We start from the raw sequence: 16,393 nt of genomic DNA, 5'->3' as shown, positions 1-16,393 counted from the left end.
TTTGCTTTACACCTCCATCAAAAAGCTACCGTCGTGGCCAGGCTTTCAGAAAATAGTCTTGCATTATATAGCTAATGTTAATTATTGGTTCTTGTTAAGCTACAAAACGAAGTGGTTCGTACTGACTACTAGAACTCTTTATGACAAACCTTCACCTACATGCAACCATCTCTAATGAACTAATAATGATTTCATTGCTTCCTGTAAACAAATCTCTTCAAATAGTTTTGCTCGCAGACGATAGTAAAATGCCAGCATCAGCCTTAAATATTTATATGATTCGTTCTTGTTAAGCACTGCTGTTTATGTTGCTGTTTCATTGCCATTGTACTACCTTTTCATTTTGTGTTTGTGTCACATGGTTTGCGTATTGGCCGCTATTCTATCACTTGCTGTTTGCTTATAATTTCCGTGTATAACTGGCCATCGTCTTGCCACATTGCCAATCAGCAACTTGTTGGCTCCTTGTCAAGCAGTACAAGCTTTTAGTCTTGCACTCCTACTTCTGAAAGCAGAAGCGCTTGCTGTTGGGCTAGTTGGTTCATCATAAAACTGAATGGCACAAAGGAACAAATACAGGAAGACACAGCAGTGGCGCTTTTTCTTTCTCTGTCTTCCCGTGTTTGTTCCTTTGCGCCATTCAACTTTATCCTGAAAGCAGTATAGTGAATGAAATGCATTCACTATAATGACCTTCCCAATAAGGGCCCCCTGGGTATTACCATATTTTTTTGCTAGGCTGTTGCATGCACCTGATGCTAGCCCAGTGGAAGCGGATACCTCTGACCAAAAAAGCTGTTGGTACTTACAATCATATTACAGTGAACATTTTATATCTAGTCGAAGATTAAGCAACAGTTGCGAGAAATTTTTTCCTTTTGCTCATGAAGGTAACGAAATCATGTCGGTCACAGGTGGAAGCTTCACATTTTTGCACACATCATCCACACACAAAGCAAACACAAAAATGTGACGTAAATATGACCCAATGGTGAGAGCTTTGAAAGACTTAGTGTGATAAATTTCATTACATTCCCATCCCAACTCGTTAAACCAAAGTATGCTTTCTGTGAACAATTTCATGCCATTACTATTTTGCTGTTGTCAAAATTCCCCACTTTTTTATCACTTGCCCCCCCCCCCCCCCCCCCCCCCCAAAAAAAAAAAAAACACCCAGTTATGTTGCAAGAAAAGTATCAGCCTTGTAGCAAACAGTTCCTCGTGAACATGCAACAGCCAGCGGTTCTGAGTGGAGAAGCAGGTGGTGTGTTACTGCAAGAGCAGCAGCAATGTATTTGCAAGACTTGTTTGATTATTGCACTTATGTACCCCTGCAGTGTATGCATGTGCTCTGTTTATAACTAATACTGCAAGCTACCACGGTAGCCAGCCCGCACAATACAATTCATTGTTTAAAACACAATACAAAACTTACAGCAGTAAAAGATCTTTCATCACATGCTGTAATATCATGGAAAATCAAATAACTTCCAGCTTTTTTGATCACTCTTTATTGAACGAGTCATTATTTTCTTTGTTGTCCAGAAATTTTGCAAGCAGTTGCACCATGCTTACATTTATGGCATTCACTTCCTTCTGGAGGCGCACCATTTTCTTGCGCATTTTGTGTACCTTGCGGTTGGCCTTTGCTGCTGCCTCACTTTCTCCTTTATGGAGGGCAACTAGCTGCTCTATAGCAGATCCTTGTCGCTTGTGGCAGCTCTTTTGGGGTTCCCTTCTTTTGGCGCTTGTGCCAGCACCGGCACTGCTGCTTGCCCCTGCTGTGGCACTGCTGCTTGCGCCAGCACTGGCCCTGCTTGTGTCGCCGCTGCGGTTGCCTGTGATTTGCAGTACAGGTACTGCAGCACTGGCACTGCAAATGGGGGGCTGGCCACAATTTGTGAGAGGCCGTCTCTTCTGCTTCCTTCAGGCAGGCTGTCCTCCAATGACAGGAGCACTTCTGAGCCATCTGGTGCCTCATTGACAACTGGTAGCTGCACATGATGAAACATACAAGACAGCATGCTATCATCCCAGAAAAGAGGTTAAACTGTCCTAATGTAATTTAATCATCCGCTTCCACAACATATTACAAAAACACAAACTTGTGATGGTCAAACTGGAAAGAAGACAGAGGTTCAAATTTTTGTTTTCCTGAACATAACTAAATAGATATATGAAGGTCCCGACATGTACATCAGCATTCCCTAGCCCCAACTTTCACATGAACCAATAGGTTCAGTTAAGTTTTTTCCTGAATACTGTTGCAGAGTGCAATCGCCTTCCTTTAGGTTTATGTGACTCGAAATATTTTGTGAAGGAGTTGGAGGATTTTCGTATGGCTCCTAGTGTTGGTGTTGTGATGAATGTTGGATTTTATGACCTTTAAATGACTTGTGGCTGTTGCGGCTAATGGTTTTATGGCTTTTATAATTGTGTGCCCCTCCTGCTTAGGCCAAAGTTATGGCTCGCAGTATGTACAAATAAATAAATGAATGAAAAGCAGAACAAGACAGTATACCAAGATGATCAAAATCAATAACAAGCAATATGTTAAACATTTGCAAGCATGTCGGGCATGGTTGACCAAGGGTAAACCGAGCTGATGAGGTTGAGTTGAACAAAAGTACATGGAAAGTGAGGTGCGAACTCTGGCACGACAAGGCACCGCGATTTAAAGACGCAAGTGCCATTTCCGCTTCCTACTGCCATTAATGCCCATGGTTGTGGGAGTAACTTACTCTACATCCCCCCCCCCCCCCCCCCCCCCCCCCCCGAGTCTGTCCAATGGTTCCAAAGGAAGGATTGCTGGGTCAGTTGGTTCATCATTCAAGGCTAAAAACAGCACGAAAAATGGAATGATACAGAAAGAAGGAATAAACAGCACTGAACCTGCAATTGAGTGTATTTTATGTGAAATGGCAATAAATACAGAAAGCATGCACAAAGATCTTATAGACAAAAACGCAATAAAATACAGATATTACTTAAATACTTCGAACGAAGACAGCGCAAAAAAGGACAACCACAGAAGAGGACATGACACAAAGAACGCCCCTTTGTCCTTTTTTACGCTGCCGTTCGTTCCAAGTATGAATCACCAACTAGCCCACCACAATGTTTTATTGAATTACTTGGACAGTACAGATATCACATAGAAATTTATTATCTACTTTGCTACTTCCTTTCAGTCTCCTTGTAAAGAAACAACAGTTCGCAATAACAGCTTATGATCCACAGGTTGCTGTATTACTCCACTGTATTCAAGCCCAGTTGCTAATGGAACCAATGGATGACGATGAGTATCTACAAGAGAGAAGGATGAAGGTGAAGCTGCATGTGCACAGGTGTGAAAGATAAAGTCAACAGACGTCCCGATTTAGGCGGGACAGTCCCGCTTTTGCAGCCATGGTCCCGGTGTCCCACAGAGGTACTTGTGGGACAGCGTTTTGTCCCGCTTTGGCTTTCCCGAACGAAGCTTTGGTTGATAAATAGCTCTCAGAATCATCTCCTTTGAAACATGATGGTGTGAGCAACGCGAGCAAGTTCATTTTTTTCCTTTTACTGCTTTCCAAGTTGTATGTTTTCGGAACGGCCTAGAAAGATACCTTGTCTCCATCACTAGCGGCTTTATCCGCTCTATCCATCACAGTACGGCAGCACCACCTGTCCAACGTTTCACCTGACCGTGGCCTCCCCAAACTTGCGTTACAGCCTTCTAGAGCACTGTACTCGCGTCTGCTTGCATGGCTGGATGGATACTGGATAGGCTGGACAAGGCTTGCCTCCTTGCTGGCTCGGTGGCCTGCGTGGCAGTGACTGCTGCAACCAGGTCGAAATAACGCAAGCGTTATTTCAACCCATGACGTCACATCTGGTTTGAAGAAAAGACGTCACGTCCGGCAATTTTTTTGCTGTTTGAGGAGGCTATGGTTTGAGCCGAGCTGAGCATTGATTTCAGTAGCACCCTGGCCGGTCGAGTCGTCAACGGAAAGAGCGCGCGATCGTGTTGCACGTAATTTGTTCTTGCTATCTTTTGGTATGCACATACTGAGTGATTGCCCGTTATCTGACACTCGGCATTCCGTTGTCAACTTCCTTGCGCCCGAATATTTTGTGTTAGCAGATAACCCAGGACTAGCGCTGAGACCGCTTGCCCGGCAGTGGACCCAAAGGCCCGGAGGGAAAGACTCATCTGTTTTATCGTAAGTTCTGCTCAAAAGCTCTCTGCAGGTATACGGAAAAGTGCAAGCGCTGAGCGTATTTTTATATCTTTTGTCAACCCAGCCCAACCTAACTCATGGTCATGTAAAACACGCATAATTACCAGCTTTTGCGTGCTCCCGAAAAAAGGCGAGAAGCTTTTGACAACAGTCCAGTTGAACTAACCGTTTGTGCGATGAGTTTTGTACGCGGTCCGATTTTTTTGTGGCCTCGCGGCTGGGAAAGTCTGTAGAGTGTTGAATTAATGCTGCACTTTACAGTTGTGTGCTGCTGTTACAATTCGCTTTCTAAAACAGGTGCAAAAACTGCGGCGAGATAAGCGATTACGCTTTGGTGTCTGCAGCGTGAAACATGTTCTTTTAAATTCATATTTATTTCAGAAAACAGGACTTTATAAACTGACTGGCAGTTTTGTGGTATGCACGGACCTTCCCGATTCCTGCTTCGAGTCCGGCGTTGGTTTGCTGGCGCAGAGGCTGAACAAATGGAACGTTAAAATGCTGAGGCAGCAAAGGCTCTAAGGCGCCGCAAGGTGAGCCCTCAGCCTTCTGTGAGAATTTTAAAATGAGTGCTGTGCCACCTGCGCCGAGCATCGGTTTTACGTAGGAAAGGTGCTTGGACCCAGGTAGCCAACTAGAATGGAGTGCATGAGGCAACTGGAAAAGCAAGCTTAATTTTAAGGCCTCTAAGCTTAAGACAATTTTACAGCTGATGGTGTAAAGACCCCTTAAAGAGATGAACATTGTGGGCAATGTGCTTGATGTCCTTTAACTGTTTGGAAGCTTGTGAGGTGCATAAAGCTCACAAGACACTGTTGCAGTGTGTGACAAGTCATTGTGGTGATATTAGAAGACATAGTGCAGCACAATGAAACAGAGAAAAGGAGCACACAGGATAAGCGCTCGTCCTGTGTGTTCCTTTTCTCTGTCGCATTGTGCTGCGCTATGTCTTCTAATATGCTATACGAACAAGCCCAAACTACAACTTTGTTAAGATTGGTCATGATAGGTTTCTTTGATTTGGCTGCACTCTCTGCACTAGTTCTGTGAAGTTCCGCGGTGGTGCCGGCAGCGTGCAACGTCAGCTCAGGCAGTTCAAATGCAGCTTGGCACTGGCCGCTTCCAAAACGAATGGTCGAGTGCAGGCCCGATTGTCCAATAGCCTTGCTGTCGTCACGAAATTGCAACCAACTGCATGCCGCCGACACCAACAACCACCAAAATCCTGAAACACTTGGAGGAATTTTCAAGCAGCAAATCGCAATGAAGTTTTACCATGAACCTGCTGTAGGAAATGGTCATTTCACAGAAAGAAAAAAAAATATCGTTGCATGTATACACATAGGCGACTTACGAATTAGCGCTGAAATGCTGCCCATGCGACTCGACTGCTTAGGTTTTCATTATGACTCCTCAATCACTCACCTCCTCTATGTGTAGGTCGAAGAAGCAGAGAAGGTATGGCACGAGTTATTTAATGAAATGGTGACAGTTATTTGCTGAAAGGTTATGGCTTACGGGGGTTTAACGTCCCAAACCAACTCAGGCTATGAGGGACGCCATAGTGAAGGGCTCCGGAAATTTTGACCACCTGGTGTTCTTTAAGGGAGCATAGACACCTAACTTTTGGGTGCGTGGTTTCTTCTTTTTAATGTAATGACGCCACTGTGGTGGCTCAGTGGTTATGGGGCTTGGCTGCTGACCCGAAAGATGTGGGTTCGATCCCGGCCGCGGGGGTTGAATTTTGATGGAGGCAAAATTCTAGAGGCCCATGTACTGTGTGATGTCAGTGCACATTAAAGAACCCCAGGTGGTCGAAATTTCCAGAGCCCTTCACTACAGTGTCCCTCATAGCCTGAGTCGCTTTGGGACGTTAAACCCCTATAAACCAAACCAATCTTTTTTTGTAATGAGGTGTAAGGCATTATACACGGATTACCACGTGATATGCTCTCATAGCTGCTAAATAATTTATAACTGAATTTCTTTCTTGTGCTGTTTCAGTTTCACTAGCTGAACAATGAATGTGACCTTAAAGAGAGGTTGTAGGTCATGTGAAGCGTGAACTGCAATATAATTGGTGCTTCTACATTTGTTGTCATTCCTGCCCTTGAGGAAAGCTGCCTTCAGTACAGCAGTAAATTAAAATGATTAAGCAGCAATTATATGTTTTTCTCTGCCTCATACGACCTAAAACCTCTCTTTGATGTCACAGTTCTCATTCGGCTGTTGGAACTGAAACAGCATGACAGAAATATTCGATTATAAATTATTTAGCGGTTGTGGCAAATACCACATGGTGATGCATGCATAGTAGTGTCTTCCGCATCATTATAAAGAAGAAAATATGCCACCAAAATTAGGTCTCTATGCTCCCTTAACGTGCACTGGCATTGCACAGTACACGAGCCCCTAGAATTTCGCCTCCATCGAAATTCGACCGCCGCGGCCAGGATGAAACCCGTGACCCGAAAGACGCGGGTTCGATGCTGGCCATGGCAGTCGAATTTCGATGGAGGCGAAATTCTAGAGGCCCGTGTACTGTGATGTCAGTGCATGGTAAAGAACCCCAGGTGGTCGAAATTTCCAGAGCCCTTTGCTATGGCATCCCTCATAGCCCGAGTCACTTTGGGATGGTAAACCCCCATAAACCATAAAGCTTTCAACAAAGAACTGTCATCATTTCATTAAATAACTAGTGCCATACCTTTTCCGCTTCTTCGACCTACACATGGGCACCGCCGTATTGCTGCACCGCAGCTGCGCTTCCATTTCGGCAAGTGCAAGCCAGCCTAGAACTCGTGCTGCACTTTTTGAACTAGTGCAGAAAGTGCAGCCAAATGGAAGAGACCTTATGATTATGTGGCTATTTCCTTTGCATTGGGTGGGTGACAGTTTTTGTCCTAGCCATTACATAGAAAGAAGAAACAAAAACGAAACGTGGAAACATTCACTATTAAGACAACAGCTTTCACCTACAGACCCCAAATGAACAAAGCCTGCCTGTATAATGAATAAAACAACTAGGCTATCACAGATCTAGCAAATTATAACTTTGAAAGTGGGCCTCCTGCTGTGAAACTGGCAATGTTTGTACCCCTAGAAACAAGCAGTGGCGAGAGGCGAGAAGCCATAGACGAATGTATGTAGGACAGGGAGCTGAACGAGGAAGTAGTTCCTATAATTGAAGAATACATAGAAAGACAAGGACGAGACATGTTTATCTTCTTCCTTCTGTGTTCGTCGTTTTGTTTTCACAAGTTAGGAGTAGATGTATTTTCACTTTTTGAGAAAAATGGGGAGGGGGTTGTTCCATCTTGAGACATGTAGCCCAAAAGACAGAGCACAGGAGTGACTCACACATTAGTGTTTGCGTTTTGTTCCTACTGTTTTGTGTGCTTGCACCCCTTGTCCCCAAATGAGGCATTGACATGATCTTACGTGGTGCTATGCTGGTAAAAGGATATGTGCTGCATGCATATGGGTGTGTGGCATTCAAATTCAAGCACCAACACACGGCTTCTAGTGCAATAGCAATTACGGGGGGGGAAAAAGCCTCAAGGATGTAGATGAATAGTTTAGTTCTTCAGTTTGCCTTTTCTGAAAAATTCTGTGGCAGGAAGTTTTAATACATGTCAGCCCACCCCTTCTGCAATACTCCCTTGTGGGCCTTTGAGGTACAAATAAATAAAAAAAGTAATGCCCTTTCAAACAGTATAATTTGCAGCTTTGGTGCAAGATTTTTGGTGGCCACTTCAGGGAGTGTTTGCCCAGAGCTTGTAGTGATTGCTTAATGGCGCTTGGTCCCAAGAACCGTACAATTAACCAATTGCCCTTGTGCCTCTTGGTGAGAAAATCTGAGAGGTCAAAATGACAATTTACCATAGCTGTGAACAGTAATGAGCTGGATGTATTGACGAAGAGAACCGAGGTCATCTGCTTGACAGTGGTAAGAATTTTGGGTTGGTTAGAGAATAGATGGCTTAACACCATCTTCCATATCTTAATAGATGTGGCATTGTTGGCATGTGTAATTAAAAATTTGTTTCGATGTGTGTGGCTGGTGAGCTGTCCGAAGTTGTAAGCTCAACCAGAAGTACCTGTGCTGTTTGAGCTCAGGGCAAGAGCTTTGAGCGAGGCCGCTGCACTACGTCCTTGTTGTAAATTTGGCTTTCATGGTGCTCCTCCTTCCCCCACCTCTGTTAGGAATGTCGCCATGGGTCCGAGCGAAAGTGGTGGGGTGTAATTAGAACAGTGGCATGGCCATAAGGTCCATCCGAACAGCACTGCATAAGACTTGTTAGCTGGATTGGCCCCGCAGTCAGAACTGGGGTGAGTTATGAGTGGGCCACTGTGGAAAAAGACAGTAGACCAGCGGAAAGCTTGCCACGAATGGTGGAGAGCTATAGTTTGGAGGCAACCTTTGATGCCTTTGTTGCCATTGTGGTCAAAGTAATCTGTGAGACCATCAAGGGCAGCACCTGTTCTGAATGCATCGCATAGCAATAGATCAGAGCTTTAATTTTATAGTTGGATAAGTAAAACTCTAGTTTGGGCGAGTTGGTTCATGTTGAAAGAAAAACTGGTAATGGCGCAAGAAACGGGGACACAAAAGGCACACAAAAGACAGGACTGACGCCAACTTACAACTGGGGTTTATTGCACCTAGCCTGCCTTTTATACCACAACCAAGCCATATCAACAAACGCAAAAACAGGCAGGTTATCCGCTTTGTCTAATTTCGGCGGTTTGCGAAATGCTTTTGCAGAAACTTAAGCAACTCACTCGCATCAGGGAGCCGGTTTCGCATTCATCAGTAACAGTAATACCGTATATTCACAAGGTGTCGCATAATATTAAGAAAATAGCGAGCAGACACAATGTTCAGGTTGTATTCACCGCGCCTTGTAAGCTTTCAAGACTTTGTGCCATGACCAACAGAGAAAAGTGGCCGGCTTGCACTATAAAACACCAAAAAAAGTTCACGCAATGCAGGACACAAGTGGCTTATGAGATACCGCTTAGCTGTGGCCTCGTTTACATCGGGCAAACAGGTCGTTGTTTCAATGAGCGTGCAAGTGAACATTCCCGAAACTTGCGCAACAACGAAAGGACCTTCCTCGTTGACCACTGCAATAGCTGTTCTAAGTGCCGTCCCAAATTCGACAAAACTAGATTTTTGAAGAGTGGAAAAGATAAAACTGAGAGAGAGAGTGTTGAGGCATATTTCATCAAAAAAGCTGGAAACAAATGCGTTAGCAAGCCTTCCATTATTTTTAGCAGTGCCGAGACGTCTTTTATAGAAGGTTTTTTGTAGTTCGCAGATTTCCCTTGGTTTTGTGCTCTTGTTTCGTCCTTTCTTTTGGTGTTTTACAATTTTTAGTTTTTTAGACGCTAAGACGACTGTTTTTTTTTACAGGAATGATATTCAGTTTTTATCACTTGACGCTAGGCGCTGTATCTTCAGACTTCATCCCTTGTTATTGTCATCTTTTTTCACGTGGTTTTATCTCATTGTCGTTCAATTCGTGCTCTTTTTCGCCTTCTTCACGCGTTTCATAATTTGATAGTGTGGACTTGTCATGCCCCTTGGATGATGTTGTTATTATTTCTGCTGGCCAGAAAAGAAGTTGGCTTCCCAAGCTCTGTGTAGATTAGATTCTGTAGTGATCAGCGTTACTTTGTTGCCAGTGTTCGCATGAATTGCCGTTTGATATGTACAACGTTTACGCATTTGTTGATATGGCTTGGTTGTGGTGTAAAAGGCAGGCTAGGTGCAATAAACCCCAGTTGTAAGTTGGCGTCAGTCCTGTCTTTTGTATGCCTTTTGTGTCCCCGTTTCTTGCGCCATTACCAGTTTTTCTTTCATTATAGTTGGATCATGGGCCTTACTGCAGGAGGTGTATGAATTGGTTCAGATTTCACATTGACATGCATCAAATTCAGCAACGTTAGTATTCACAGGTACAGTAAAACCTTATTAAGGCATACCTCGCGGCACTCTGGAAAAACTGTGCGCAAAGCGGCAATATTGTCACGAAGACGACGAAGCTGGCAGTGGTGTGGGAACGGAAAGGTCACGTTATAGGCGAGCGGCCATTAAAATCATCTCACTGCCATCATTCATTACCACTTATTATTCGGCTGGTCGCCACTTAACATTTGGTGTGAGATGCGGGGTATCATCCCCATCCTGGTCCTGGATCTTTGGAGTCCTCCGCCTGCCGTTATCGTCGGCCGTGTGCACCTTGTTCGCCCCGCTGTGCCCCAGCCCGCCGAACCTGAACCGACCTCGCCGCTCACCCCAGTCCCGTCCCCCGCCCCGACCACAAGGCACGTTGACATGACAACGCTGCCGCGACCCGAGACGCCGCCCACACGTGAGGACACCGCCCCCCTGCCCATGCCATTCGGTGCATTCAAGGGCTTCGTCCGTCGGCTACTGGCGATCTGTGTCCCGGAAGCTTCGTCGACCAGGATTCATTCACACATATCTTTCATCGTGGTGGCCAGCACTTCCCCCCATGCCATTTCTGTTGTACCGTCCTCCTCTGAGCCCATCTCCACTGAGCCGTCTCTCCGTCGGTGTCTTCTTCTATTCACGATCGGGACGATCGCTCGGCAGCCCCGGGTAGTGTCACTAAAATGACGAAGCTGGCAGTGGCGTGGGGACAAAAAGGTCGCGCTATAGGCGAGCGGCCATTAGATTGATCTCACTGCCATCGTTCATCGCCACTTATTATTCGGCTGGTCGCCACGTAACAATATGCCCAAACTGAAAGCAGCCTGAGTATATCCGTTGACCTGGTAAAAGATGATACCCGAGGCACTTCAAAGAATGCGCAGGTGAAACCTTTTAATCACATAGCTACGAGTGCAGCCTCGAAGGTATGTAAGCCAGGTCCCGTGTCGCAGCTGCTCTATTAGGCCGTATTTGAGTGAACAAGCAAGTGTCTAGCACGCATGCAGTTTTTTCCAACAGTACAAGTATAGCTGTCTTCCGCTTCCATGTAGGCGTTACTTTCATTGGATGGCGTTTTGCCAATGATGGAAGCAACAGTGTCAATACCAAACTGTGCTGAAGAAATCTTGGACTGCAGTGTCTAATACATCACCAATCATGCAAAAAAAAATGAGTCTCCGCAATGCGTCCTCTGCAACAAAATAACTCCTGTAAACAGGAGGTATTTAGGAATACCTGCTCCATTCCGAGGCCTGGATTGGAAACAGTTGGGGATGAGAGTTAACGGAGAATATTTTAGTAATCTGCGATTCTCAGGTGATATCGCTAAGTCACTCAGCAGATGAACTGCAAAGCAAGATCAGTAAGCAGAATGGTGGGTCTAAAGAATTAAAGAAGTAGACACCTAACTTTTGGGTGCGTGTTTTTTGTTTGTAATGATGCGTAAGGTGTTGTTATACATGAATTACCACCTGGTGTTCTCCTATAACCACTAAATAATTTATAATAGCATTTCTTTCTCATGCTGTTTCGGTCTCAGTTTCAATAGCCGAATGAGGACTGTGACGCCGTGTGCTTACAGGTCACGCGAGGCATGAAAAAACTGCAATTGCTGCTTCCACATTAGTTGTCATTCCGGCTCTTGAGGAAGGCTGGCTTCAGCAGTGCAGTAAATCATAACGATGAAGCAGCAATTATATGGGCATTTTTCCATGCCTCACGTCACACAAAAGCACTCTTTGCAGTCACAGCAATTGTTCAGCTATTGAAACTGAAACAGCGTGGCAGAAAAAATTGAATTATAAATTATTTAGCGGTCATAGGCAAATATTACATGGTGATTCATGCGTAGTAGTATTTTCTGCATCGTTGTAGAGAAGAAAACATGCCACCAAAATTACGTGTCTATATTCCTTTAGCACGCAGAAAACCAAATGGAAAATGCTCTTGGCCATTCCCTCCAATGCAAATGCTGTGTGGTGTATAATATTGTTACGCGGTGGCTGTCCAAAGAGTGAGTTGCGATGAATGATGGCAGAGATATAATTTAATGGCCGTTGGCCTAGCGCGAGTGCTCTGTAACGCACCGCAGCCAGCTTCGTCGTCTTTGTCACAATATTCCATTTTCTCATGAACATTGTCACTAATAGGAAACTGGGTGGTGTGTCATTGTTTGCGTAGGAACTTAAGGACACTGAGAAGTTCCCTAGGCAGCCGCTGACCACACACCATACGTGGCAAAATTACTTTTGAAAAGTAATTAAATTCCATTACTAATTACTTTCCTAGAAATCACAGAATTGGGAGTGCAATGACTGCTTATCCACGCATCATCCCAGAAGTGCACAGGTGCGTGAGAAGCTGTCAATTCTGCTGTTCAATTGATTTGTTCTGGAGGCAAGTTGGTGGAAATACATTGCATGTCGCTGGGACGCTGTTGCCTATCTTGACCTTGAGTTAGAAATACGGCCTCAGATGAGGCCACAAAAACCCGACAGCTCATGGCTAACTTTCTTATACATGCCAGTTGAGACTTCTTGTCAGTGCGGTGACGTCAAAGTACTTGCTCAAGCACTTGCAGTGCGTCTGCGCGAAGGTGCCATATGGCATGCCTTGGTCATCGAGCTCTCCTGGTGGCTATGCAGTGCGTTTGTGTGAGACCCTAAGCAGTGCAGGAAGATGCGTAGCAGTCCTGTGACTGATATGCAGACTCTTCACCAAGGCAGTGCTGACGCCTGCGCGCACATCACCTCTCGTCCGCGTGCGTTGCCCCCCCTGGGGTGCTGGCTATTACTGCTTGCGCGCTTTTAAGGCACAAGCCTTAAGTGGCACATTAACACCGATACCCGGCGTTGTTGTCGATGTCCAGGAAAAGTGGTCCATAACCCCCAATGACATCATCAGCAAAGAGAAAAATTTCTTCCAAAGGTGCAGAGAATTGAACCAAGGGCTTTCTGATTGCGATGTGATCACAACCCATGGGCCACAAAACCGCTTTGCTTCTTGGCAAGTAATGATTCATTTAATGTATGTGTTGCCCTATGACTGTAAGCTAATGAGTAGGTGTGTCACTAGAAAGGAAGGAAACAATATAAATTAAAAAGTGAATGTCTTTCGTCTTCAAAGCATGGAAGTAGTCTCTAATGCCCTCCGTAATTTATTCCTGCTTTGGGAGTCGCCGCGGTGGCTCATTGGTTATATGGTGCTCGGCTGCTGACCCGAAAACTCTGGTTTGATCCCGTCTGCGGCAGTCTCATTTCGGTGGAGGCGAAATGCTAGAGGCCTGTGTACTATGCGATGTCAGTGCACGTTAAAGAACCCCAGGTGGTCAAAATTCCCGGAGCCCTTCACTATGGCGTCCCTCATAACCATAGTCGATTGCTTTGGGACGTTAAACCCCCATAAACTACATCTTTGCTTTGTATATGCTCATCTCCCAAACACGAGGCCAAAGCATGGCAGATGCCAGGAGAAACATGGACTCGGTATGCAGCAATAGTAATATTGCTATTAATTAATTACTTTTCCATGAAATTACTGCTTGAAAGTAGTTCATTACATTACTAAATTACCAGGTCACAAAAGTAATGAATTACATTAGAAATTACCGAGAAAAATAATTTATGACTGTAATTATATTACAGTAATTTAAGTGCTGGCTAGTCTGCCACACACTGATTTCAAGATGATTGCACACTGCTTTTCAATGAATGCGAAATCCTGACATGATAGCTTCTGCAAATGGTACGAAACAAGGCCTTTTGCATTTTTAAGGCAAAGGTTTGTGACACCTTCCCTTTTATTTTGTTGTCTCGCCCAACCCCCTTTTTCCCCCTCCATTTTTTTTTTGATGTTATGAATGCAATGTTTTAGCAAGAAGCTTGAATTAGCACCTATGAAAAAAATTTTTCCTGGTCTGCACGTGAGTGTCTCTATGTCCAGGTTTTGCGCCATTTCGTAGTCCCTGGCATTTATTGGCACTTTCACTTCATTAAAACTTTTGTGAATGTGCTGGCACAAGTTTTGAAAAGTTCCTTTTCTAGCGCTTGCAAGTTGTTTCCATATTTTTGTTTTACATGGGGGTGAAGTTTCATGGCATGTCCAGTTCGTCACCTACTTCTTACCGTTCTCAGATACTTTGTCCCGTTACACTTGTGCATTGTGGAAGAGCCGCAGCTATTCTTAAGATGCTTTGTGTCCTTGTCTTTGTGCAGGGCAGCAGTGGCGTCTTCTCCGCAGCGCTCAGGTGCATGTGGGCAAAGCATCCAAAAATGATGACTAGCTTGGCTGGCATTTTCTCTTGGTCTCTGAATGCATCATATGGTCAGAATTTGGCAAAATTATGGACATGTATACCAGGGAATCGTTTCAAAAAGTTATCCAGGATTTGTATTGTGAATAAAAATAGCACAACACGCATAATTTTTCGTTTTGTGATACTGCAGATTACACAAACCAAGAACAGAACAGCAAGGTTCTACTGTATTTCTTTGAAGGGCTGTGACGGTTTTAAAGGGTGTCTAGCAACCTAGAATTGTCAAGAAGAATTTCGTTTACCTGAAAAAATCGGGGAATTGTGAGGGATACCGTCAAGAAAGTGGTCAAGACTGGGAAAAGGACGGACTGAAATTAACGCAGAGGTCTACTGCAAGTTTTAACGATACTGTGAGTGTCCAGCATATGGTTCGTTCTTATTGGCATGACATATTTTTGCTTCTAACAAATATTAGGCATGGCAGCCTGTCTGTTTTAGCTGTCTTTTTCTTGTCTTCAATTAGGTGAGCATTGTATATACTGGTTGGCTCTGTACAGGTTGCCTCACGCCTCATTAAATTTGGCCTGGTGCATGTGAATAGACACAGCTACGTTCAAAACTATTTTCCGTGGAATAAGCCGTAGTCATAGTAATGTGCAGAATTCATGCACTTTCAGCATACTGATGCGAGGTGCCACGCCACCCCAGTGTGGCATCAAAATCGATCTGTAAATCTTGCTCTCAGGCCTCGTCAATCTTGTAGGCTATTGCAGAAATGAATAAATAGAGGCTAGTTCGAGCTGTGATGATGAGGTCGTAAAAAGCTGTTACTTTTTGTGGAAATTGCTTGGTGCTTGTCCTGTGGCATTGCTGCTATCGAAACGGATGCCAGAGTGTGCCTTCATTGGAAAGGCAGTGGTTCTCAGTGATATGCAAACCAACCTTTGTCAGCCCTCCTGTTCAAGGGTTCCTTCTTGAAAGCCTGAAATATTCTTTTGCAGTACAGTGAGCAGTGTATGGAGCCCCTGAAAGCATGCAGAGTGTTCTGTTTAGAAATTTTCCAGAATTTTCTCAAAGAGTTTTGTTTCTTTTGTGAAAGCACATGTAATGTCAGCACATGTGGACACCACTCTTATGAACAATTAAAAGAAAGCAAAAACTTGTGAGCATAAGTTTAACAAACTTCCAAATCTAAGAGTCCGGATCAGTCAGGCACTTTTCGTCCAGTGAGAAAGAAAACAGCTGCTGAAATTCCTGCACAGATTCCTAGTTGAAATGTGCCAGCATCTGTGGGTCCCTTACGGGCAGGGATTCCAGTGTGGTGAAACCCATACACAAGAGTTAAGTGGGCCATGTCCCGTTAAGAATGCTGCATCTGGGGCAGCATTCCACAGCTGGAGGTGTCACAAGAAAGTGTGGAAGAGGTCGTCTTGTTAATGCTCTCACTCTTGTTGTAGCTTAAGCTGCTGTTCATCGATTTTTTGTGTCATTAATGTTTCTAAACAATGCCACATCACGTCATATGCCTTTTCAGTGTCTGAACTGTGACAAGAGCATCTCCACCACAGCCGTGGCCTCATGCTTGATTGCTCGCCTCGGCTACGGGAGGTCATGGGCACGATTCCCGCGGCCTCCGGCCCACCAGCCAATTAATCCAATGGGAACAGGTGGTCCCCCGGCCTAGTGCTCGGCTCTCCAGGGCTGCACTGCGTGGGAAGAATAGCTTGCGCCTCAAAATTCCCGTCAAATGCGGGCACAAAAACGTCTCCACGTGGTTAAAACCCGCAGTCCAAAACTCTCGCCTTGTGCCAGTTACAAAACTCACAACAATCACTTCTCTAGCCTCAAGATAGATGTGCCATAAGCACTCTCCACTCACAAACCCCCTTCGAGCAAAGTGCGGTGGTATTTGATTGCTACCGTTGTGGCTGACTCACACGCATCAGCAGGTGT

General features: G+C 44.8%; 2 protein-coding genes across 8 annotated transcripts in view; one reads left to right on the top strand and one right to left on the bottom strand.

Moving 5' to 3' along the window:
• Nucleotides 1-1,488: 1,488 nt before the first annotated feature.
• LOC144111274 (uncharacterized) overlaps nucleotides 1,489-16,393 on the bottom strand; it is a 25,070-nt gene continuing 10,165 nt past the window's right edge. For 3 of the 4 annotated variants that reach the window (XM_077644519.1, XM_077644512.1, XM_077644527.1), the window contains one exon: nucleotides 1,489-1,994. In XM_077644519.1, the coding sequence (XP_077500645.1) occupies nucleotides 1,670-1,994 (325 nt within the window). In that variant the 3' untranslated portion in view covers nucleotides 1,489-1,669. Of the gene's footprint in view, nucleotides 1,995-15,382; nucleotides 15,466-16,393 lie in introns of all 4 variants that reach the window. The other variant, XM_077644536.1, reaches the window with a different exon arrangement.
• The window catches only part of LOC144111251 (uncharacterized), a 19,522-nt gene continuing 6,739 nt past the window's right edge, over nucleotides 3,611-16,393 (top strand). Inside the window, exons 1-3 of one of the 4 annotated variants that reach the window (XM_077644491.1) lie at nucleotides 3,611-4,015; nucleotides 4,127-4,205; nucleotides 4,605-4,756. The gene's annotated coding sequence lies outside the window, so the exon portion shown is untranslated. Of the gene's footprint in view, nucleotides 4,206-4,604; nucleotides 4,757-16,393 lie in introns of all 4 variants that reach the window. The other 3 variants (XM_077644500.1, XM_077644484.1, XM_077644481.1) reach the window with 3 other exon arrangements.

The sequence above is a fragment of the Amblyomma americanum genome, chromosome 1 (genome assembly GCF_052857255.1).
Source record: "Amblyomma americanum isolate KBUSLIRL-KWMA chromosome 1, ASM5285725v1, whole genome shotgun sequence".
In the NCBI taxonomy this organism is placed as follows: domain Eukaryota; kingdom Metazoa; phylum Arthropoda; class Arachnida; order Ixodida; family Ixodidae; genus Amblyomma; species Amblyomma americanum.
The sequence above is the reverse complement of the archived record's forward strand: the minus strand, read 5'-3'. Positions and strand labels throughout refer to the sequence as shown.